This window comes from Thunnus maccoyii, chromosome 3, assembly GCF_910596095.1.
Source record: "Thunnus maccoyii chromosome 3, fThuMac1.1, whole genome shotgun sequence".
NCBI classification, from domain to species: domain Eukaryota; kingdom Metazoa; phylum Chordata; class Actinopteri; order Scombriformes; family Scombridae; genus Thunnus; species Thunnus maccoyii.
This window is the reverse complement of record NC_056535.1, coordinates 8879170-8903593: the sequence shown is the minus strand read 5'-3', so window position 1 is coordinate 8903593 and position 24424 is coordinate 8879170. Positions and strand designations below refer to the sequence as shown.

Below are 24424 nucleotides of genomic sequence, written 5' to 3'. Positions count from 1 at the left end.
TCTCTTTCTTTCTTTCTCTCTCTCTATCTCTCACATCTGAACTTGTTCACCCTGTGTTTGCTGCCGAGTAGCACTCTCAGCCTCTCTTTCATTTGTAATCACCCTCCTCTTCCTCTCTCCATATTCCACACACTCTCTCCCTCTCTCTCCGTAGCTCTCTGTTGTTGGGTGTATAATTAGAAATGAGACTGCTGTGCAACTCCTCAGCTGATGGTAGGCGTATGACTGCCTGATGGCTTTGGCGTTGTGCCCAGTGTAGTGAGGGCGGAAAACCGTTGCTTTAGACTAGCCTGGACACACACACACACACACACACACACACGCACATGCAGAAAACAGAAATGTTGCTATTGCATCTGCAATTTGGTTGCAAATAGCCCATAGCAGATCAGATAGCCTTCACATATCACTTGTTGTTGTTAATTCTTCATGCTGTTTCTCACTTCCTGCTTTCTCTAACGCGGGTCCTCACCTCAGGGGACACATGTGGACTGTCAGCGTTTCATCCTGACTGAGCGAGACGCCAAAGAGAATGAATGCTTTGAAATGGCTAGTAATTGCTTTTGACCAAAGTGTTAAAGGTCAATATTAAGTACTAAAGCAGAAAAAAGAAGGCCTTTCATGATTGTGCAGACAACATAAATGATGTCCCCTCACCCTCACCCACACCCTGCCTGCCTGCTTTCTATATATTCTCCTTCACTTTCCTCTGCTTTCTTGCTTCTCTCTTTCATCTCACTTTAAAACACAAGAAAGAGAACTTGGCTTTTGCTTCATGGACAGTGAAGCAGCCTCGGTCCCAGCTATTGATTTTGCAGGGCCTCAGCAGGTGAACCCCCTAGTCATGAGAAAGCCCACGCATAATTTAGACTGAGGTGAAGAGGATTTCTCACTTTGAGTCACATCATGCTTCCACTGCCCACTCTCTCTCTCTGTATCTGTCTTTCTGTTTTATCTCTTGTCCTCTGATGTACACTCACACACACACACACACACACATGCTGGAGAAAGTTCACGGCATGGTAAGACGGGTGCATCGAAGGCTTTGCCACAACTAGCTCATGAAAACCACCAAAACCACTGACATTTACAAAGAGTATGTTTTTATTGATTGAAATCGCCAGTCACTCCCACCACTTCCCAACTGCTACATTAAAGCTTGTATTTGCAGTTGCACTTGCAGCTTGGCAAAGATGCCAAATGTTCTAGTAGAGAAAGTTTCCATGCTTACTGTGTGCACTTGTGGGCATAAGCATATAAAAGTTTTGTTGTTCATTTGTTGTCTAGTGTAAAGAACAAATGAACATTTCCTGTTCAAGAGTTCTTGTGGATGATCAATAGGTTAGATCTTGAATACATTTTGTTCTGATTGTCACTAACAGATTCTTGCAGTGACTCACTCTCTAATCTTTTCCTGCATTCAACTGAAGCCTTTAAAAGCCTTTCGCAAATGCCAATACAGTGTTTTGGAAAAAAAGGCAATGATGTAATGCTGCTTTGTGAAGCCTCTGCATGCAAATGTTGTGTAATAAACAAGTCTGGTTTAGAGGAAGTGAAACTGACATCTGTTGTCCACTAGAGGGTATCCAGGACACACAGATGTTAAGATATTATACTGCAGCCTGATGGTTAATTCCTGACTCTGAGCTCCAGTAAGTGATTCAATATGTCTCACCATTTGAAAATTATCTGGAGGAAATGTTATTATATTGTTTCTTTTTAAATTCTCTCTAAATCCTCAAAGATCTAACATGAAGGACTAATGTAAAGTTAAAAATCAATTTGAACACTGAAGAAATGTGAAAAAAGTCTTCACTGACAAAAGTAACAGCAGTATAAACTAAGTAGATGATGTTTTTTTGCTGAATATTTATCTATAAAGATGTCTAACAATCCAACTTAAAAAAAAAAAGTTTATACATTAAAAAAAAAGTTTATACATTTCTTTTACCCCTGTTTTTTAAATACAACCCCCCAAAAGAACAGAACACACATTTGTATGTGTGTGTGAGTGTATATATATATATATATATATATATATATATATACACTCAAAAGACAAAAGAATAAACAAAGAGCCAAATCTTTTTTTTTTTCTACAGCTAGTTACACATTTTATCTGAATTAAATAAATCATTTCTTAAGTCTCTACTTTCAGTTTATGCTTCTGGAAAGAACAAGTTGTTGTTTGTGAAGGGGAAACCTGAAAAGGCTTTTAAATTGCTCTGTTGCATCAGTGTTAAAGAACAGACACAACAATCACAATACAATACATCAACAATGTTGTTGATGATGTTGATGTTTGTGTGCTGTTCTGTCTGAGGAATGTGTCATAACTGATAATGTCAGGGACTTTAGTGCAGTAGATGAGATTCTTCAGTGTTGTACCTTTTTATTTTGAATATTTCAGAATTCTGAGTATCTATTGAAATTGAAGTTTTATCTTGAGTAATTTATTGTCATTTTTTATCACTGTATTTATGAGATGTATGATGTGTAGGTCTGTTGAATTATTTGTTACTGTACAGCAGCGTTACTTTTTTGTCCAAGGCAAATTTCCCTCTGTGACAATAAAGTCTTGTCTTACCAATAACAAGATGGATATTCTGTGGCAGTAAATGTAGCATTTTCATTTTTCAGGGACATCACTTGACCCTGAAGGTGAAACAGAGGGTTTAAATCTGCAACAAAAAAAAGAAAAAAGGGAACAAGAGACAGAAAGGGAGGAGGAAGGGGTGTAAGAAGACAAAAATAACAAAGGCATGTGCCTGTCTCTCCTTGGTATTTTCCACTCTGTTACATAAAATCCCTCCTTCCCTCTTCTCAATCCTTTCCTCGCTCTCCCTCTCTCTCTCTCTCAGCTCCTCCTTCCTCCCCGTCATTGGTCAGCTGGTCGGCTCCACAAAGCCACAAACTTGTTCTCGCCTCATCCAAGTGGTTCAGAGTCCACGCAGGGAAAGAGGGAAGGAGGGAAGGAGAGCAGTGTGGCAGTCAGCATCAATCACTTCAGGGCACTTTGAGTGAACAGAAGAGGCAGGAGATGATCGGCAGCCTCTCTGCTGAACTCTCACAGGGCTGACTGGCCATCAGAACACTGATTATCTCTGATTGATTATCTCTGTTTCCTCCGACTCTCCAGCAACATGAGCTCATCATCGGCCAACCTTCACAACAAACGCCTACCATGTGAGTAATTTAAAAAACTTCTGTTTTGCACAGTCTCAGTGGATGTGGATGTTTTGAGATGTAACCATAAAGATGTACCGGTTTGCTCCATTAACACAGTTTTTATTTTTGGATATGGAGCAGGATGTTAGAGAGAAGGAAATTCCTCTCCATATTTGGTACACACACACGCACACACACAGATTGAACATTTAAGGCAGAAAAACTCAAGCTACAATGACAGCTTGTGTGTGTGTATTGTGCAGTGTGTGTGCCTGTTTGTCTTCCCACATTATATTAAACATGTCAAACTGATGTCAGTTAAGTGAGGAAAAGGCACAAATGAATACTTTTTGTAACAATGTCTTTCAATTTTCATTAATTGTGATTGACACTGAATTTATTCACAGCTCCTTAAGCTGTATGTGTGTGTGTGTGTGTGTGTGTGTGTGTGTGTGTGTGTGTGTGTGTGTGTGACAGATAGATACAATGTGGAAGCAGGTGTGACAGATCAGCCAGTGTGTTAAATAGCGGCAGCTGTGTTGATGTTGTGATGAAGTGACTGGCCAAAGTGCTGTGCCAGCCAAAATCAGACAGGAATGTTGAATCATCACGCTGAGTAATCTTCACTAATACCAAGTGAATAGGTCACACTCTCTTTGCACGAGAACAGGGATGCATTCCCACACACACACACACACACACACACACACACACACACACACACACACACACATACACACACTGAGGCAAGCTTGGATTGGGGCCACTGCAGAGCTCCATGACAAAGATCTCTTATTTCTAATAGGATTGTGCCTGCAGATCTCATCAGACCAGACTGACTGCGGCGGGGTCTGCAGCTTGTTGCACAGACGCACCAAAGCTGACAGGACGTAGGCCCACAGACCTGAAATTGAATTAGTCCCAGTGAGATCAGTGTGTGACTTCATGAGGCTAAAAAGGATCAGGCAGCTACTCCAAAGAAGACATGTCCCATCTGTTGCTCTGCCCCTGGCCTCTGTGCCTCTGTAGTCCGCTCTGTCACATCTTGATTATTGTGGGAATGTGCCAGAAAGCGGCACGTCGGTGTGCTGCGGAGTGAAGGACTGACCAGCTGTTGAAAGCATGTTACAGACTTGGGTGCAGAAGGAATTGTTTCTATTCTCCATGTATTCATAGCCCAGTCCCTTTGGACATGACCCAGATAAGGCTGAGGACGTGGATGCTGTTTAATGAGCAAATTACAGGGCCAAAAATCCATATCATGTACTGTCTGTATCTGTAATTGATCACACTCTGAGGGATACATAAAGTGCATGCTGCTCTACAGTGGCTGCTCGCCGGAGCTTATTGTCTGAACAAGAGGAGCTTCAAAAGGGACCAAAGTGTTCTCCTTCTATCTCTTATGAATAAAGGGTTTGACAGTCAAAGTTGTGCCAGCATTTGGATTTATATACTTCTCATTCTCCTGGTTTGCTTCTCTTGAGCTTGTAACTACCACTGAAGACAGTGAGGTCAAGTTTTTGGCATTTTTTGGGGAATTTGGGTTTTTTTTTATCTTGCATTCTAGTATTAAGATATATTTTATCAATATTTTATAGGTTAATTCCAGTATTTTTAGACTCAATGTACTTAAATCTGATTGCTTGTAGGCCAAATTTAAAATTAATTGCTCCTAACAAAAGTTACTGCAGCTTCTTTGTTGACTAAAAATTGCTACTAATTGGTTAGGGTGAGCAAAACTACCACAACAACAACAAAAAACCCTCCCAAAAAACAAAACATCTAACTGAATAATGAAATGAAAATAATATGGCAATTCAGCCCAACTATCAGGCTAATTAAACAGTCAACTGAATAATTAAAATCTTAAGAAATCTAAATAATATTTTTGGTGACCAACTCACTGTCTGTATGTTTTAGGACCAAATGTATTTCAGTCGGGTTGAACCAGGCGTTATTTCTCTCCCAGTTTCTCAAGTTTAGATCATACTTTCACAGTTTACAGACATGTTACATAAATACTGGCACTATCAGGATTATATGCTATTACAACAGAAACGTTTCCTTTGGGTTTAGTGTCAGAGGAGGAATTATTGATAGCTGTCGTTTCACAACCAACCCACAGACATTGGCTGTGATTAAAATCCCAGTCACTGTTGTTGGAAGCGAAGAAGTGTTAATACTGTGTTATGCTCTTTCAGAAACAGCAGGTATACTAACAGGATCATCGCTCACCAATGTGAGAAGAGCTCACATGGCGCAAATATGCAGGTTATTGTATTACAAACAATGCCCCATGGCATGTCAACACTTTAAGTTAATTGTATGTGTGTATTTGGGTGTGTGTTTATCCTTAACAACCTTGAATGGATGGCTGAATAAGGTTCCCATCAATTCAACCCACCTCTTAGCTTGGCTGCCCCGGGGACACAGACCAGCTCCTTTCATTAGTTCTCGAACGAAACCATCTACTCACTGTGCAGCTGAATCCTCTGTGTATAGAGTTAAGGTCTTACATCAAAGTGTTCAGGGCTCTACACAGACAGACAGCAGCAATGTATCATGTGAATGAATAGTCCCAAATGTGTATCTGTAAATGTGTCTTACAGCCCCTTGTGGGGGTCCTGACCCTCAAATTGGTTTCCAACCTGAGGGTCAGGACCATCACAAGGGGCTGTAAGATATCAACCACTGCATACTGATGCATACAGGTTCACAAGGCATACTTAGGTAGTCATGTTATCATACTAACATGTCATTTCCAGGTATTTGGTCACAAACCAAAATATTGAACAAATAACCTTTTTGACCCGATGATGGTGCTGGATGAAAAATTAAGTTTAGTGGATGACCGACAAATCGACAGACAGACTAAAATATGATAGCAGTTGAGAAAATGAATCAAATAAAGCATTACATTCAGATAACGAACTCAAAACACTGTTAAAAATATACTTGTCAAATTCAAGAAGGTTAAAAAAGATTGTAAAAATATATATTATAGTTTAAATGGTCAATTAGTGAAAATAATTAATCATAAATTATGATGACATGAAGTATACAATCAAATCTTACAATCCGGCAACTCAGCGCTACAGTAACTTAATGTCAGAAATGTGTTGAGTTTAACTAAAACCTTTCAACAGTTCTTGCTACTTAGTTTCCTGCACAGTGATGTGATCATTATTGGCTTGTTGAATTGCTTGAATAATGGTTTAATCTTATTCTACAGTTCATTAGTTACCAAATCATGTTGGATAACGGGATTTATAAATGTGGCTAAACCATGGATATGTCTCTACTCGGTCAGCTGGTGAAGCCTATTGTGTTGATCAAAACTCATGACAGTCTGCTTGTGGGCTTATGGAGGGCAGTGGGACAGGACACTGACCTACAAACAGTCCTATTGTCAGTCTGGGTGTAATCCAGGGAAACAGAGGGTTAACACTGATGTCATTGTTGTCCTGACAAACTGGGCTGATGGTGCTGAACGCCGCTTTGTCCTGGCAAAAACAGCCAGATCTCCTATGCAAATGAAAAAAAAAAAACACACACATGCATGGACTCAAATTTACAGATAAAGCAGATGGACTCACAAACACAAATCAGCAGCTGCCATTAATAATTTACTCTTGTTGCAACTAGAGCTAGCTAAATTTCAGCTTTTGGAGAGAAAAAGCGGAGTGAGAGAAACCAAAAATAAAAGTGTGACAGAGAGATATTATTGTCCATTTTACCAGTGTGGCCACCTGTCTGTTCCACTTGAGTTCAAGGTATTTCCTGTTTTGTGATGACTGGGAAAATAAATATGGGTCCTGCTGCAGTTATGCAATGCTGTCACATGCCTAGAAAATGCAGTAGAAAAACATAAAAGTAGGAGGAATAACTTAAGAGCATGTGTGCTGAATGTGCTTAAATATCATCTTTTTAATGTTGGTGATAATTTAGCGCTGCATTTTATGGTTACAACCTCGCTCCTGCAGGTTAGAGTGGGATAAATCTACCTGTAGCCATCCAGTCGCTTCGCCATTCCTCATGAGATACTATTAATTACTGTAACAGCCTTTGCAAAGAGACTGATCCACTAATGACCAGCTGTAGACTGTTAACTGCCTGCTGCTGCCGGGGTCAATGTTGCGCTGGAAGGTACGGAAGAGACACACAGTGAAAATAACAAGACATCCTCTTTAACTAATGAGCCCAGGCAGAATTCCTTCCTTGCCTCCATCCTCTCCATCTCTCCCAACCCACACCCTTGTGTTGACTCACTTTTGGATAACCTCAATCCGATCATACTTTAGATTTTTTAAGAAACCCTCCTCCTCGTTCTCTCTCTTTCTGCTAGTCCTCCCTGACCTTTCCTCCTTCTTCGTGCTGCCTTTCTGTGTTTACAGCCGCTCACTCCATCTTTCTGCACCCTCACTCTCACTCTCTCTTGTCGCAGTTGGGATCTCAGCCATGTGAAATAAAATCTCTTTCCTCCAAGTGGCTGGGTGGAAAGGCCAGCCAGTGTATTCAGTGCCTCAGCCCAAACAAGTGTTACTTGGAGAGTTTCAGGTCTGTCCCAGCGATCAGGGATCATGCCTCATCTATTTGATATACAACCAATGTGTTTTGGCGAGGAAGAGAGGGACACAGAGGGTCTTGGGAAAAGCAGTAAGTCTGGAGTTTTTTTTTTGCTTTAACCACTACAGTGTTATTTAGAACTAATGGTGGGATGGCTGAGGCAACACATGGAAATATGGACCACCACCAGAGCCATTTAAACAGGGATGACCTCATCCATTTGTATAAGGAAACTACTTCTCAGAGCCGCAACTTTCTTGAATAGAATCAAACTGAGAGTCTGGCGAGCCGCTCCATAATATGCTCAGACAACCAAAAACAACTGGATCATGTGGAGAGACACTTTTCTGTGCTCCATTCAGCCCTGACCTTCCCATTCCCACTGTCAGAGGGGAGTCTGCCTGTGACCTCACTTTTACATTCAGCACTGAGATGGGCTAATGGCAGCCTGTGGGTGACACTGAGCCCTTCCATTCCGTCATTTAGCCCCCAGATCAATGTGTTGCCTCGGCTGGTTGTGCAGTTGGTGCTTCTGAGTCCTGTCCTTGAAAATGTGTCAGTGGGGGGAGGCACATGACGTTCAGAACATGCAGATACTGAAAAGATATACAGAGAGTCACCTGATTTGAAAAATGTTAGAAAAATATATAGTCAAATTAAGAAAAGTAGAGCATTGAATTATCTCTTTATCATCATGTGGCAATGATGCATCATACTGTTTGGCAGCTGGCCCTGGGTCTTATGAGAAGTCTCATCATGACACAGTTTTCACGGAAATGTAACAAAAGTAAAAAGAAAAGTGGTAAAGGACTGCAGAATAAGAGGAATTTAACAAGGATGCAGCTCTACTGGCCAAATGAAAGGCTGAGTTTAAGAGTATTCACCCTCCGCTACATCCAAACTGATTTCCTGTAACTGGCATCATGTCTAAGGAGTGCAGGCCAGTCCCGTTCCCTTACATCTCTGTCTTTGTCAAGCTCTGAATGGGCTCTTTCTCTCTCTGCCCCCTGAGCGGAGGATCTGGGTTTGTCTTTATGTGGGGAGGCAGAGAGGCATGCAGACACGTCCGGGCTGCTCTGTCCGTCTCCATCTCTGTCTTTCTGTCTGTTCCAGTCATTCTGCATGTCCAGCTGGTCCTCAGCCCTGATCTATGACCTTTTCTTCCTCAACTCCCAAAGCCCCCAGAGGAAGGAAGGAGGGCGAGACAGAAAGAAAGACAGAAGGAGAGACAGGCAGAGAGAGAGAGACAGAAAGAGAGACAGAAAAGACAGGAAGAGAAACAGAACGAAAGACAGTAAGGACAGAGAGACAGACGAAGACAGAGAGAGAAAAAATACAAAGAAAGAGAGGCAGAAAAAAGACAGTAAGACTGAAAGAGAGACTGAAAAAAAGACTAAAAACAAAAGAAAAACAGAAAGTGAGACAAGCCTGTAGGTTGTTTATCCCCTCTCACCCTCTCTCCCTCCTCCCTCTTGAAGCCACAGGCCCTTCAGACGTCTTGTGGTATGAAACTAAAGACTCAGGGTTGTGGCAGGGCTGCAGCAGACTGTGATCTCATCAGCAGTGGACACTGTGCCCATGCTTTTCTTGCGACAGAGGATTTTCCCGTGTGAGTGGTTGCGCTAATCAGAGGTCACCAGGGTCGTCCGCGGCAAGGGGAGCCGCATCGATCAAGGTGATTCAATGGAAAAAAGAACTGGTTAGGGAAGCAAAATCAATGTGAGGATATGCATCTGTAGCTAACCTTTAGCTACTCCATGGGCCTCAGCCTTTAAGTAGAAACAATCAATGCTGTGATCAATCAGTGTTTAACTGAGTAGGAAAAAAACAACTTTGGGATGAGCATTTTGCTTAAACCTGTAGCTTGTAATGAAAAGCATCATTTTCTCAGAGAATGTTGGAGCACAAACATGCTGTCTAACCCCCGTCTGCTCTGCTTTAAAAAGAAAAGGAATGATATTCATTCATCCAAAAACAAATCTTGTCTTCTCTCTGACATGATGTCCTCGGCCGGTCACATGAAACAAGGGGCTCTTTTTCATTTGAGCAAACATGTCAAACAGGCAGCTCCAAATTGTTACTGACATCTTGCTTTGTCAGCGTGGCTCCCTTTGCTCCCTTAAGACTCTGTAGACAATAGCATTTCTGATTGTGTAACAGTGCAAGGAGAGGAGAGTATCACACACATTTACACACACAATTGACAACCTCACACACACATAGACAAAGACAGAAACACTGCATAGACAACTACCATAAAGATGACTACATGACAATTTGTAATCACTTGCCTGCCATTTCAGTACAGTACCATCATTCCTTTTTAAGATTGCAACTAGGAAATAGCAGTTGTATCTGGTGACTCATTAATTGTATATTCTAATAACTAGCAGACACACCTGTTTTCTGTCTGTTTCATACAGAGCGATGGTTGAAATGACTTAAGCTTCCAAGAAGAGAAGAGGAGTAATAAATCACTATAGTTAAAGGGGAACCCCATGAAGAGTACGACTTAGCCTGTGAAAACAGTAAGCGACAATGTCCTTTGTGGCTTTAGAGGGAGAGATATGAGAGGGATAAAACTTGACTATTTAAAACAATTACATTCCTCATGAAATTCTTTTAACATACTTGAATGACTGATCTGTAGGATCTGGTGCTTATGGAGCTTTTGACCATTCTCTTTTAACATTTAATCTTGTGTCAAAGGGACAATGGATCACATTTTTTATGAATATCTTCTGCTGTAAAAACTAAAAGGAAGGAAATCAAGTGAAAAATAGCAGGGATGCCAGTATGATCCAACAAATGAGAGTTTGCAGAGGGAGAGTGAGATGAGCATAGTTAGAGATGAGAAGGATCACATCCTGTCTGACTGGCCAGAAAAAAGCCCTATGACAAAGTTTTATATATGCTTATCTTTATCTAGCTGATTAGAAGATGAATCATTCAGACCCTGCAGCACACACATGATGTCGTACAGTGGAGTTTTTGCATGTTTGAGACAGTTAAATAATGTTACAGTGTCTTAATGGTTCAATTCATTTCCTGATGCCCCAAAAAGCACATGATCCAATTAATGGCTCATTTTCAAATATGAATAATCAATTAAAGTATGTATGAAAACCTCAATTTGAAAAAAAAAAAACAAAGCACAATGATGCCAATTCATCTCGTATTTCAGCTCCATAACTTGAACCAAACACATTACAGTGTGATCACTGTGTGAAGGCAGATATTGTCAACTCATCACTTTTTGCGGCCAATTTGCTTGTAGATTCTTGTGTTTTCAGTCTGTGGGGACTCCCGTCTATGTTTCCGGGCTCTGTCTACGCCCACATACTGTACGCCCATAGCTGGTGTCAGCCGGTCCAGCCCTGGGGATTGAGTTGTCCTCTTCCTCTCTTCCCTCCAAAGCTGTCTGATCCCAGAGCTGGCGAGGCCGCTGTGCCCAGGAGGCAGGCTGTCAAACAGGGCAGAGCAGAGCTGCCGTGACAGGCGTGTGTCCTGCCGTTACCGCAGACATGTGCCTAGGCTCGACTCATGGGGGGGGGGGGCTGCTTTCAAATTTATTTAAAGTGTTAGCAATTTTATCCTGACTGCAGCAGTTATCAGGTAAATAGTTCATTATGAGGACATACCAGAGAGGTTGTGTAAAAAAAGACAGTCTCTTTGTGTTGCAACAGAGAATCCCTGGAATTCTTCTCTTTCCTGGTATTGTAAAGATCCTGAGCTGAGTGTCTTTCTATTCTCCATCATTCACTGGTGTATTTATAGAGCTGCTGTGAGTGCTGCTCTCAACACAGACTAGATAATCTTCACATTATTCCCAGTTTAGACAAGGCTTGAAAGAGTCATCCAATTAGCTCAATTCCCGGCCTGTAGGTTGTAATGGCTCCTAAAAAATCAGACATTGTTCTAATGACTGTGCAACACATGGATTCATAGTAAAGAAGGAAATGGAGCAGAAATGCACTTTGTAATGAAAGACTATCGTTTGTCGGTGCAGAGTAGGCTGAAATATGCAACATGTACTTTTCCCTGTAAACTGAATTTAAAGCAGTAGTTTGAGTTTTGGAAAATATTAAATTATTATAAATTGACTTCTTTGTGGAGTCAGACAAGAAGATACCACTCTCTTATCTGTACGTTAAAAATGAGGCAACAGCCAGGAGTTTAGCTTAGCTTAGCACAAAGAATGGAAACAGGGTGAAACAGCTAGTTTGTTGGTGTCCGGAGACGACAAAATCTGCCTAAATACATCTCTAAAGCTCACTAACACAATTAACAACTTGTTGTTTTTATGCTTCAGTCTTTGTACAAATGAAACAAACAAGATATATAACATGTGGTGAGCTTTTTTGTTAATTTTGGACAGAGCCAGGCTAGCTGTTTTTCCTGTTTCCAGTCCGTATGCTAAGGTAAGCTAACTGTCTCCTGGCTGTAGCTTCATATTTGGTGTACAGACATGACAGTGGCGCCATCATGTAACTCTCAGCAAGAAAACTAATTTGTCTGTTTCCAAAAATGTTAAACTCAGTTGCTTCCTTTGTATTTCTATCTATCTATCTATGGGTTTTGTCTTTACATTCATAGACAATGTAGGAATCATTGTCTCTTTGCCCTCATTTCGTGTGTTTCTTTCTCAGTAGTGGCCATATTTACAGTATTTACTGAGCCCAGCATTTTTCCTCTCCTCATGCCTCTTCCAGTCACACTGCTGCAGTTCACCCCTTCACTCACACGTTGGATGTGCACTCAGCTTTATTACAGTGATGCTGATGGGGGGGAAAATGGGATTGCATGGTATCTTAAACCAGATTAATTTAGCAAGAGATTCGACGGCTCGCCTTTGCAAAGCAATCTGTGGATCAGCACAGATTTAGTAAATGTATAGGCTAGAACAGTTTGTTTAATCAGTGTCCTGGATAAACAAACAGTTTGTTTTATCAGACAAAGCAGTGTGTTGGTGGAATTAATCATTATCCACAGGAACGAAAATTCAGAGGAAAATGGAAACAGATTGTTTACAGTTAAGATAACAACAGGATATTTTACTACTTGTGATATATGTGATTGACTTTTTATCCTTGCTGTGTTACATTTCAAAAGTCAATCTAAGAGTCCAGAAAAAAGGGAATTCCACCTCCTTACACATCTCACTTAAAGCTCAATGCCTCCCCCTTCTGGCTACCAAAATTTGACTGTAATATGGATCTCAGATCATGTGTCACATTATACAGCACCAGGTAATCTCACTGACCAGCACCCCAACAGTGCCAGAGTGGAGGAACTTCTCTGTGTTTTGACTAGGATGCAGCCTTTTATGCTGTCTAGCCTTGAGGCTCCAGGTATCAGGTATAAAACATCATGAGCTGGTATCTAAACTTCTGTCCTGCTGTTGTGATTTCCAGCGGAGACCGAGCGTGGCCAGAGGCTCCCAGATGTGGACGCAGCACAGCAGCTCAAACTGAGAGAGAGACAGCGTTTCTTCGAGGAGGTCTTCCAGCATGACGTGGACGTCTACCTGTCCTCGGCGCACCTTTGTATCAGAGACTACAAGAGACGTGAGTTGGACCTGTAGTATTTTTATAAACCAATACACAAAGATGCACAAATGCACATACATAGAGTGTAGAGATGCATTTAATTTCTAGCTTCACCTTTCCTCGCAGCTCCCATCGGAAGCATCTCGTCCATGGAGGTGAACGTGGACTTGCTGGATCAGATGGAGCTGATTGACATCTCTGACCAGGAGGCTTTGGATGTCTTCTTCAGCTCTGGGGGGGAAGAGGGGGTCCTGACCTCACCTTTGCCAGGTATTGAAACTAGGAAGAAGAACAGAAATGACAAAAGATAAAGTAGCACTTTGCATCCCTAACAATGTTTTTTATGACTCACAGTCCAAGGAAACAACAACAATGACGAAGTCATCAGTAACGGACTCTTTCAACATGTACTTGAGGGTCTTGACGCCAAGTCCCGCATGTCTTCCACATCTTCTAACTCCTCCTCTGACAGCCAGATCACCAATGCCAATGGAGGAGACACCCCTGTAGTCGGGTCAGACGATGAAGAAACACACACCAGCACAATCAAGCGGAGAGCCGCATCCCCAGAGACAGAGAAGGTGAAAACTCAGACTCCATCATCATCTTCGTAGGACGCACTCTCCCCACAATGATCTTCACCTGCATCACAGTAGTTAACACCTTGGCCAGAGACGAAAAGTCGACTTTGCAATGTGAGCTATTGAAAGTGGCCACTCCACACACTGGCTCTAATCACTGTTACTGTTCCTTGATTTAGGAGTTGTAGGTGGGGTTCTGTGTGTGTTTTGGAGGTGGGGACAATGAACTGTAAATATGAAGATTTCCTTTTAATTCTCACCAGTTTCCTTTCCTGTTTTGGCATGTTTCAGAGGACAACATCTGTTCCCCTGTTTCTGACCTCACCGGACTTGTAGTTGATGTATGATGTTGATGATGTTTCTAAATTTTGTACAGTATTAACACAACCCAGGACAGTAAAACAATGACGGGAATTAAACATAGTCATTGAGTCGTGTATGACTTTGGGTAAATTTGGTTCTGATCATTAAATGTACTGTTTTTTGAGGCAACACATTGTCCTGCAAATGCAAATTCTGTTTTCTGGCTCTAATTTCAAATTAATCTCTAACAAGATTTCTTTGTTTTACCAATAAAAGAAAAGAAACTAAATTCTTGAAACTAAGAAACTAAGTTCCTGGTCATTTCAAGTTGTGTTAACATGTGTAGATAAGTGCTCTTCCGGACAGCATTTAAATATGATGCCTGAGGGAGAGCAACAAGCTGAACCTGCAGGGCAGCCTCATAAAATGATCTCTAACTATGTCAAGTTTGCACACTGCTGGAACCACAACATGTATGTTGAAAAGAAGAGAGGGAAGACTTTTTTCAGATACCACACATCATGTACAGTACAAGGAAGATTTCAGAAAGATTTCGAAAAGTCAGATACCTGCATGAATCATTCAAGTATTAAGAAAGTTTTGATTAAACAGTGACGTGTCAAAGCTTATTATCACATGCTCACGCACGCCGTAAACTGTGATTATTATATTCATGTATGTGGGTGTGTAAAGCAGAAAAGGCAGGGTCTTGTCTTCCTTTTCTCAAATGTCAGTTAGGCCATTCCTCAAACACTCGAAGCTGGACGTACTGAACTCGCATCATGCTCGGCTTCTTACTCCTGGTATGTAGCAACATCAATTTACATTCTTTCTGAAATGACTGTAATTGGAAATGTATACAATTATGGTATTTAAATTTTATAGATATAAGTTTCTGCTACAATACAGTTTTACTTAAACAGTAATATTTCTTCTTTCTTTATTTGTTGAATGAAAATGTGACACAATATTACTTTAGGTAATAAGTTAAGAAGGTTTATTATATCACCTATAAAATCATTCTTAAGCCTGTTTTTTTTTAAGTTAATGTTATTTTCTAGCAATCTGCTGGTCTATAGGTTCAAGGACAGTTGATCTTTTAGTTTTGGTCAATGTCTCCCTGTGAGAGAGTTTAGATCAGTCAGTAATGGTATAACATCGACTCATTTAAAGCATTTATACAACAGGTGAAAAAAATCATTAGGTACAAGGTACAAATTTATGACGTAATACTGTGCTGTGGAATTTCCCGCTCCATTTCACAAGAGCTGGTTAACCATGTATGCGGAACTATGCTCGCCAACTATCAAGTTTATTCCCAAGTGTAGAGATGGCACACATTATAACCCCCCCTCCCTCTCCACCTTCCCCCACCCATCACCTCGAACAAACACTCCTACTTTGCATGTTATGACTTTCTTGTGAAGATCATGTTCCTCAGGTTTTGGTTGGTCCACTTTCAGATTTATTATTTGTCAAGTGTGACATGTTCAGAGCTGCTGAGCCGTCACAGAAGATCATGGATCATTGACTCCTTTACAATTGAGGAGGAGCAAACAGGGCCATTTCCGTATGTGCTGGGCAAGGTGAGAAAACCACTGAGTAAAGAAAAACTGGTCACACTGTGAAATCACTTCCTCTAAGAAGTCTTTGCACACATTTTCATAAATGCAACTACCAAACATTACCATTTGTAAGCAAAGCTCTTAAGACAATCAATTCTTTAACTAGTTGTCTTTACCTGTCTGTGATAAGCTTTAATTTGACACCAGCATTTTTTTTCTTCAATTCCTATCTCTTCATTCAAAACGTAGCTCATTAATTCTTGCATATAGCAAATGCAGGGTCCCAAAAGCCAACTGTAAAGTGTTTGCTGTTGTGTTGTAGGTTAGTATTGCGCGTGACTATCGAGTATACTTTGATCTCTATGGGCAAGGAGTGGATGAAGAGCCAATAGGAGTCCTCTCCATTCATAAAGAGTCTGGCAACGTGTCTGTCCACAGGGCCGTGGACTATGAGGAGAAGACAATGCTAAAGGTTAGACTCCACATGTATTACATACCAACATCTAGTTACATCAACTCATTTCTTATCCTTACTGGTGTAAACTTTACTTAACCTGATCTCTGTGACTTACTCTGAATCATATCATTCAACCTGTAGCTAAAATTTGAGGCCAGAAAGACAGATTTATCAATTGACACTAAATTAGGCCTTGAGATTTCCATACTGGACATCAACGACAACCCACCACGCTTTCAGAGGGATCTGTATGAAGTCAGTGTCAAAGAAGAGAACATACAAGGTAAAGAAACAATAAACCATATGCCTCTACATTTTTTACTCCTTTTTTGGGAGCAGTCTAAAGGGTTTTGTCATTTACCAACAGGCTCCAACCTCTTGACTGTGCTAGCCTATGACAGTGACCAGAGTGGGACACCAAACTCAACTTTCCATTATGAAATCAAATCTGTGTCTCCAAACCCTCCAAACACTGAATTCTTCATTGATGAGTCTGGAATGATCTCATACAAAGGATGTTTGGACCATGAGGCAAGTCTCCCTTTATTTAAAATGTCAGGATCATATGACACATGCAGTACATACCTAGATTGAGTAATAGTACCAATCCCTGTTCTGTGGGGTCTGATAGGAGAATGTAATATATGACATGTGGTATCTGTGAAAGTATGTACAGCATACTTCTGTATCCTATGTGAACTAAAATGAGTTGCAGGGTGAGTGAGTTTATCTATATGTGTCTCAGTGACACCGCATGTGTTGTTATATCACATTTTATGGATTTATATCTAAAAAAGGATACATGTTAGAACAAAATGATGAAGCTACTTTGCAAGGAAATGGGTGCAGGATACATTTATCAATATGGAAGAAAAACTATCAATCAAAATTAATTTGCTTGTATTAAGGTGGCTGAAATGTTTACTGTATTGGTGGAGGCCAAGGACCATGGTGAAGTGGTCAGCCTTTCCAGTTCAACCACTGTTGTGGTTCATGTCCAGGATGGCAACAACCACCTCCCATCCATCATCGGACAAACAGTAAGCAGTTGTCTCGGTTAAAACATGCTCAACAACATCACAACACACACTTGCCTTTAATGTTACAATGGTGTATAGTGTCATCACATATTGCTGTTACCATCTGAAAATAAGACACTAAATCAAGTTTTAGCCATCTTTCTGACTGTCACTCATTCATCTGTTGATATTCTATAGTGACTCTTCTATGGCTTGATGTCATTGTCTATTATATTATAATTGTCCATTGAGATTTTGCAAGCAAGCAGAAAACCAACTATACAAAACATGAAAAAAACAAAACAAAACAGAGTAATGGGTAAGTCAAAATAAAGAAACAAATGAAATAAAAAAGAAAAGGTTAATAAATAATGAACAGAGAAAGAATTCACAATATGTCTTAGAGCTGCATAATGACTTCACATAAATGTTCTTTTTTTCAGTGTCATTTTATAGGTCAAACAAATATGGATGCAAATGCATGTGGGTTTCTTTTTTTTTTCTTTTTTACTTTTTTATATCTGCTTATCTATTCTCCTGTGGAGGTTTTATTCTCGTTTAGCCAGTACGCAGTTATACAACCAAAAGAATAGTCTGCAAATATGAGTCTACATTCTCCAGGGATCATTCAAAATATTGCAACCTTGGGATTAATTTGCAAGAACTCACCATAGAAAAAATGTTATTACAAAGAATAAATACTTGTTTTAACTGAAATTTTAAAAATCAGTGTTGCCAGTGTTTATACTTTTCATATTATAATTTTACGCTTTAAATAAGCCATATCAGCTCTAGTGTGTAACAGTAACAGTATAATTGATATTTGTCCAAACAAACACTTCTTAACACAGGGTGTGAACACTTTCACTAAGAGCTGTAGGAAGTACAAGTTAACTAGATTTCTTTTGCACCCTGGATTAATACTTTAGGGCCCCAGCAAAGTGAAGGAACATGAGACTGGGTCCTCTCCTCTGCGGCTGCATGTGACCGACAGAGACACCCGGAACAGCTCGGCATGGAGAGTCAAATACACCATCCAAGGTGACGAGGGAGAGCACTTCAAGATAGAAACAGACCCAGACACCAATGATGGAATCCTGACTGTAGTAAAAGTAAGTGCTGTTTGGCTGCATGCTTCACATTACAGTGACGCCCACTTCTAGTCCTACTACAAGCTTGTTTGTCATAATATGTCTGCTCCTGTTGACGTTAGTATTTTTTTTAAAGTTGATGCTTACATTGAATCACAAAATGTGTTATGAATAATAAATATGAAAAATCAACAATTGAATTGAACTTCATATGGCTTAATTTCAGGCATTGGACTTTGAGGAAGGAGCACAGAGAGAGCTGTCCATCTCAGTGGAAAATGAGGCGCCATATTTCTCCTGTGAAGTGAAGGAGAAGACGACCTCAGGCCTCTGGAAAGTTGACACCATCAATGGTGATGATGCCGGTGCAGTTCAGCCTCCTTCTGTAAAAGTCATCATCGAAGTTGAGGATGTGAACGACCCCCCAGTGTTCAATGTGACTGTCAAAGAGGCCATTCTGGAGGAGAACTCTCCCACTGGCACCTGGGTAGAGAAAGTAACCGCTGTAGATCCTGACACCAGTCATGCAAGAGACTTTGTGTGAGTCAGATGTTTGTGTTAACGTGTTCAGCTCTTATCTATGATCACCTATAATAATGCACATTGTATTTTGTGCACAGGTACTCAGTAGGACATGATCCTGATGGCTGGGTGACAGTGGATCCCCACACTGGCAACATCACTACAGTCAAGTCACCAGACAGAGAGTCTCCTCATGTCGTTAACAGTGTCTACACCGTCTTACTGCACGCAGTGGACAATGGTAAAACTCAAAGCGTTGCTGGTTGGCATGGACACACATACTAAATATTTCTTACTTTCATGACCTAAGAAAGGTTTGATTCACATCTAAAACACTTTTGTGACACCATTTTTAAAAAAATTTTAACAGGTAAGCCACCTCTGACAAGCACAGCTACACTGAACATCCATGTGACTGACCAGAATGACAACGTGCCACAGCTGACATTAGACTATGTGGATGTGTGCTTGTCTGATGATCCCACCACCATCAACATCACAGCCTTCGACCTGGATGAAAATCCCTTTGCAGGGCCTTTCACATTTAAACTGCTGGGAGATGTCAAAGGAAAATGGACACTGAATCCTTCATATGGTACAGAAGACTATGCTATGTAGTTAAATATCACAGCGAACATTTCAAAAAACAACCATTACATTATTATTGTTCTTTCTCTTAGGTTATACAGCTGGCTTGGTGAAGGAGCCTGGTGTGTATGCTGGCAAACACACAGTTGATCTAGAGATCTCTGGCATGCAGGGAGAGTTTGGCGTTTACAACCTCAGTGTGACCGTGTGTGATTGCTCTGTGACACCCAACTGCCAAAACCGCAACGCTGAAATAACAGCTGCCTCCAGTTCAATAGGCATAGTGTTTGCCTCACTACTTTTACTCCTGTGTAAGAAACTGAAACTTCTTTATCCCAGAAAGAAAAATATAGAACATAGTTTTTCACAGTCAAACACATTTTAGCTCTCAAATCCCCCCGACAATCTGAAGATTTCAATCATCAGTCTCACCAATAGACTTTTGTGTAACTTCACACCTTTACTCAGCATTAGAACAAGAAAGAACAAGGATATGGTAAAGGAGTACACCAACAAGAAGTTACATTTCAAAAACCACTAACTTATTTTGTCATCTCTTTCTCACTGACAGTTCTTCTACTGATAGCACTTGTGATCACCCGCAAAAAGGAGTTCACTGCTTTGCCGTATGATGATTCCTATGCAGAAACCCTCTTCCCGTCAAACATTGAGAAACCAGGAATAGACTGCAAGGTCACTGCTCAGAAACATTTGAAAACAAACCAGTTATACATTTTCAGATTTCCCTTCATGCAAATATCTGCTACAATTTCTTTTTTCAAGGTTCCTGATGGTGTCCTGGCAGTGTCCACTGCCACGAAGCAACAGGATTCATATAAAGGGCAAAGCCTGCATGATGGAGTGCAACAAATGAACAAAATTTTAACCAAGGTGGGTACCGATGAATGTGATATAGATGTAAACATCTTTCACCAGGGCTGAGCAAGGATTAAACTACAAAACCTGAAATAGATTTTTCTCGCATTTTCCAGTTTTGATAACATTGCTTGTAAAAATAGACTTATTATATTCAACAATAGGTGAGCATACAACACTTTAAATCAGCTGTTTATCACAGTTGCTCCTGTCAGTCTGTTCAACAGGATGCGGAGCAAAACGTCAACTACAAAGACGAAACAGATTACAGAAAGGAAAACGTTTCCCATCTGTTCAACAGTAACAACAGGAAACAGGTAATATCCCCAACAGTTGTCCAGGTCAATTGAAGTGAATTCAAATATTCATGTTCCTCTTTGCTCCCCTTTTTTTCTCTATCAGTCTTTCCTCCAATCTAAGACAAACTGGAATTCTCTAATAGCCAGTGGAAGTAACCTCAACCACCAGGTAGAGTAACAATTGTTGGCTTGAACACACTTTACTTACTTTAATTACTTTGAGGCAAAAGCAGAAGAAACTTAATTGGGTTTTTATGTGTACAGGTTCAGGGCTGGGGCACGATGAATCCCCTCTACAAAATGAACTCTAGTGGTGTATCGGATACGGCTCTCTTAGCGCTACTTCATTGGGTTGGTATTGCACACACAGTATCTGCTGTAGTTTAAGGGTAGTGCAGTGACTTGTCGAGTCTACTCTGCTAAATTAGGTTATAAAAGTGCATGTATGAGCATGCAGCAGTAAACTGTATTCAGTTTGACATTTTCCTTGTCTGCAGAGGCTTTCCTCACTTGAGCAGAAAGAGGAGGATCTGGGGGACTATCAGCCTCACCTCTACGCATATGAGGAGGACTCAGACAACCTCTCAGAACTGGAGAACATCACCATTCCTGACGACGATTCATTCATGAAATTGCTGACAGACCTGGGCCCCAAGTTCAACCAACTGGCTTCCATTTGCAAGCCACCACATTTACAAAACTGATCTCACTTTGATCTGTAAACTATTTGATGTTTGAAACTGTACAGGTTATGTTTTAATTAAGTTTTAAGGTTAATGTTAAAGTTTTATATATTTTTTTGCATGCAGAATGTTGATACTGTTTCCCTCTTCAATATGAATTTAGTACGAAAGAAAAGAATTTCCATTAATCACATTATTTAATAGCAACTGTTAAACACATGTTTCTCCACAGTTCATTTTACAAGTAGGGGGGGAAAAAAAACAAAAACAAAAGTACAGCTTTCTGTCCTTTCAACTTTGAGAAAACTATCCTCTAGAGCAATCTGGAGTTACATTTGAACAATAAAGCAGACATAAGACTATAATACATACAGACATTTAGCAAAAAAATTAAATTACATGCCTGCTGGTCTGTTCAAAAGACAAATTCCACATTGCATGTTTCCAAACTAACTGCTAATGAATACATTTGCTTCTGGTGTACAGCTGCTGGATTAAAAGAAATTTTTCTCCCATTCCATATAATAGAAGAGGTCCAAAGTACAATATTCCCATAAATGCACATTTGGGATAATGAAAAAAAAAAAAAAGACATCTTTGCTTCAACTGCTTCAAAAGTGGAAAAAAGGGAGGTACTTTTTAAATAAGTAGAAAACTACAATATTCATTATTTACAGAAAATGTTAGTGCAAAAAAAAAAAAAAAAAAAAAAACCTTCACACCCTCCCACTACCAACTTTTGGGAGGGGTCGCTGCTCAGTGGTGCTCTGCCCTCTGCGTGCTCGGCCCCTGAACCCTCTGCCTCTCAGGAGGCGGCCAGGCACTCCAAATGTTTCCATGTTCAACTTTTTCTCCTCCGCCCATGTGGTCCTCCTGAGGATGTACAGAAACAGCAACTGAGCATCACAAAACCCCCTGACGCAACACAAAGACAGACAGTGAAGGCTGAATAATCACCTGGGCTTAAGGTCTGATGAGACGTTGTCAAAGAAGCCTTTAGCTTTGTCGTAGTACTTATCCCCAGGACTTTCCTCCTCCTGCATACTCTGGCTGTCCAGGTCCTCCCCAGAATTTACCTTCTCAACTGCAGCAGGTTAAAAATGTCAAACACACAAAAAATGATTAATATTTTGTTGTACACTGAAATGGAAATGACTGATATCCTTTGAAATAAACATGCATACCTACAACCTCTTTCGTAAGATCATCTTTAAACTGTGCATTTGCAGTCTCAAAATCAAAATCTGACTCGAACTGCAAGGTTGTAGCCTTCGAGTTTTTCACAAGAAGCTGGCCTCTGCTTCGGGTCCTGGACCTGCGACTGCCTGCACGCAAAAAGCACCCAAAACAAAACATTTAGACACACTACAAAACCCCACAGAAAAACTGGTTTACTGACCAGATAAAGCTGGTTTATCTAATCATGGATATTTAGTTTTGCAACTAACAATCTTATTGACAGATGAGACATTCGTTCACTGGACAGTTTGTTCTGCATTTCTGCCCTCAGACATTTCTTGGCAGCAGAAATTTCAAAACTAATATAGCTTCTCTGTCAGTAAGAAATAGCTTGAAAATCTGATTTTTATTTTGGATACCTTGTTTCTGCCTTTGTTTCTGGTTATCCATGCTTTGGCCTTGAGTCTTGGCTGCACTTGGCTGGGATGGTGTCCGACCTAAAAAAAAAAGTAAATTAAATGTTAAGATGTTTCTCATTTCAGCTGGATTAAATAAAAATGGAATGCAAAGCAATAAATAAAAGATGAGTGACTTGGATGTAAGAGACACATAAGTAAGCTTACCGGTGGAAATATTCTCCTTCTGAGCCCGGGAACCATCCCGGCTGGAGCGTTGGGTTGGATGAACAGTCTGTTTGCCCTGTGGCTGGGTTGAGGATTTCCCCCTTTTCTGGGCAGCACTGGCCAATGGCACGGTTTGGACAGCCTGCTCAACTGTGGGAGCTCTTCTGGCTGGGATTCCTTGAAAACCTGGTACTGCGTGAACAGAAAAATACACAGTGGTGCAGATAAGAAACGGCCACAGACATTGCTCCAACAGAAAGCTTAAATATACCATCACTGAGACATCGGAGGGGTAAAAAGAGGTCACTATACTTAGGCCCAGTGCTGCATTGTACTGCTGGTTGAGTAGAGAACTAGCAGCCAGCTGGTTGTAGGTGGGCATCATGTCCCTGTATGGACTCCAGCGTGGGTGATACGCAGCAGAAGAGCTTCCAACAGATGACTAAAACAACAACATTTAAGACAAATGCACTTGATTTATCAGTTGTGATTATGACTTAATACCAAATACCTCAGCAAAGTGGAAATGCAGCCACACACCTGTACAATAGCAGGGTCACGGGGCAGTCCATGGTATGGTTTTGGTGGTTCGGACACAGTGATATCCTTTATGTCACTTCCTCTAAAGATGATGTATTCATAAATTTCATCTTTGGGTGGCACTGGTTTATCAGTGTGCCGGTCCTCTGTGCCATAGGATTTAACTGTTGAAAAATAAAGATAATTGGGAAAAAAAAAGTTAAGTTTTGTTTAATCTCCAGCATACTTACTTCAGAACTTAATATAATTAAAGATAATTGTCAAAGAGAACAAAAACCCACAGGTGTAGCCAAGGCCTGGGCCACACTCTGCAAATAATCAACCTACCTTTGGCTAAAGCAACCGTGGACCTATCTGTGTCGACAGAGGACAATATTCCTTCATAACGAATCTGTGCCTTGGATATCAAACTTATTTTACTGCCAATGTAAGGAGTTCCTGCTCTAGCAGTCATGTTTGCAGCAAAAAAAAAAAAAAAGTTTTCGATTTGATTAGCAGCAGTTAAATCGCAGAGCATTAACCCACGGCACACATCAGACATTAACTAATCGACAATGTGCGCAATTAGCTGGCACCTGTGCGATTTATAAGATTGGCACGCGCCTCTGCTGGGTCACCTGCGTATAAAAAGGGTTAGTTTCTTTATCCAACCGGCGCACACCGTGGAAAAAAGTCCGGTGATTCATGTTGCTGCTTATTTCACTCTATTTGATCATTTGAGCATAATGACAATTTGATTATGATGTACCTGCCCCACTTTACCTTCCCACACCTCAAAATGTATTATACCCTAAATTAATAGAATATGGAAAAGA

General features: G+C 40.6%; 3 protein-coding genes across 3 annotated transcripts; 2 read left to right on the top strand and 1 right to left on the bottom strand.

The window, feature by feature from the left end:
* Nucleotides 1-2894: 2894 nt before the first annotated feature.
* Nucleotides 2895-14473, top strand: si:ch211-253b8.5 (dysbindin). Its single transcript, XM_042405608.1, has 4 exons — nt 2895-3186; nt 13149-13301; nt 13410-13553; nt 13638-14473. The coding sequence occupies exons 1-4, from the start codon at nt 3144-3146 to the stop codon at nt 13895-13897; spliced, it is 600 nt and encodes a 199-aa protein (XP_042261542.1). The 5' UTR covers nt 2895-3143; the 3' UTR covers nt 13898-14473.
* Nucleotides 14474-14900: 427 nt separating this feature from the next.
* On the top strand, nt 14901-21363 carry cdh27 (cadherin 27). The gene is made up of 16 exons (XM_042405609.1): nt 14901-14970; nt 15631-15753; nt 16055-16204; nt 16331-16472; nt 16557-16720; nt 17098-17229; nt 18138-18320; nt 18526-18839; nt 18920-19062; nt 19192-19416; nt 19502-19720; nt 19981-20300; nt 20501-20602; nt 20688-20753; nt 20849-20935; nt 21082-21363. The coding sequence occupies exons 1-16, from the start codon at nt 14950-14952 to the stop codon at nt 21286-21288; spliced, it is 2598 nt and encodes an 865-aa protein (XP_042261543.1). The 5' UTR covers nt 14901-14949; the 3' UTR covers nt 21289-21363.
* An 82-nt stretch (nt 21364-21445) lies between these two features.
* On the bottom strand, nt 21446-24251 carry LOC121893593 (protein LSM14 homolog B-like). Its single transcript, XM_042405599.1, has 8 exons — nt 23937-24251; nt 23610-23773; nt 23382-23511; nt 23070-23261; nt 22866-22943; nt 22452-22592; nt 22225-22351; nt 21446-22140 (listed from the first exon to the last, which is right to left on the bottom strand). The coding sequence occupies exons 1-8, from the start codon at nt 24148-24150 to the stop codon at nt 21984-21986; spliced, it is 1203 nt and encodes a 400-aa protein (XP_042261533.1). The 5' UTR covers nt 24151-24251; the 3' UTR covers nt 21446-21983.
* Between the last annotated feature and the right edge of the window lie 173 nt (nt 24252-24424).

What these genes read in the sequence shown, in the direction of transcription:
- si:ch211-253b8.5 (XM_042405608.1), top strand. Translation starts at nt 3,144, where the DNA reads ATGAGCTCATCATCGGCCAACCTTCACAACAAACGCCTACCAT. An exon ending in TCACAACAAACGCCTACCAT is followed by an intron (nt 3,187 to 13,148) that starts GTGAGTAATTTA and finishes TGTGATTTCCAG; the next exon opens with CGGAGACCGAGCGTGGCCAG. An exon ending in CCTGACCTCACCTTTGCCAG is followed by an intron (nt 13,554 to 13,637) that starts GTATTGAAACTA and finishes TATGACTCACAG; the next exon opens with TCCAAGGAAACAACAACAAT.
- cdh27 (XM_042405609.1), top strand. Translation starts at nt 14,950, where the DNA reads ATGCTCGGCTTCTTACTCCTG. An exon ending in ACTGCACGCAGTGGACAATG is followed by an intron (nt 19,063 to 19,191) that starts GTAAAACTCAAA and finishes AAATTTTAACAG; the next exon opens with GTAAGCCACCTCTGACAAGC. An exon ending in TGAACAAAATTTTAACCAAG is followed by an intron (nt 20,301 to 20,500) that starts GTGGGTACCGAT and finishes TGCTCCTGTCAG; the next exon opens with TCTGTTCAACAGGATGCGGA.
- LOC121893593 (XM_042405599.1), bottom strand. Translation starts at nt 24,150, where the DNA reads ATGTCTGATGTGTGCCGTGGGTTAATGCTCTGCGATTTAACTGCTGCT. An exon ending in CACGGTTGCTTTAGCCAAAG is followed by an intron (nt 23,774 to 23,936) that starts GTAGGTTGATTA and finishes ATTTTTCAACAG; the next exon opens with TTAAATCCTATGGCACAGAG. An exon ending in TCATCAGACCTTAAGCCCAG is followed by an intron (nt 22,141 to 22,224) that starts GTGATTATTCAG and finishes GTACATCCTCAG; the next exon opens with GAGGACCACATGGGCGGAGG.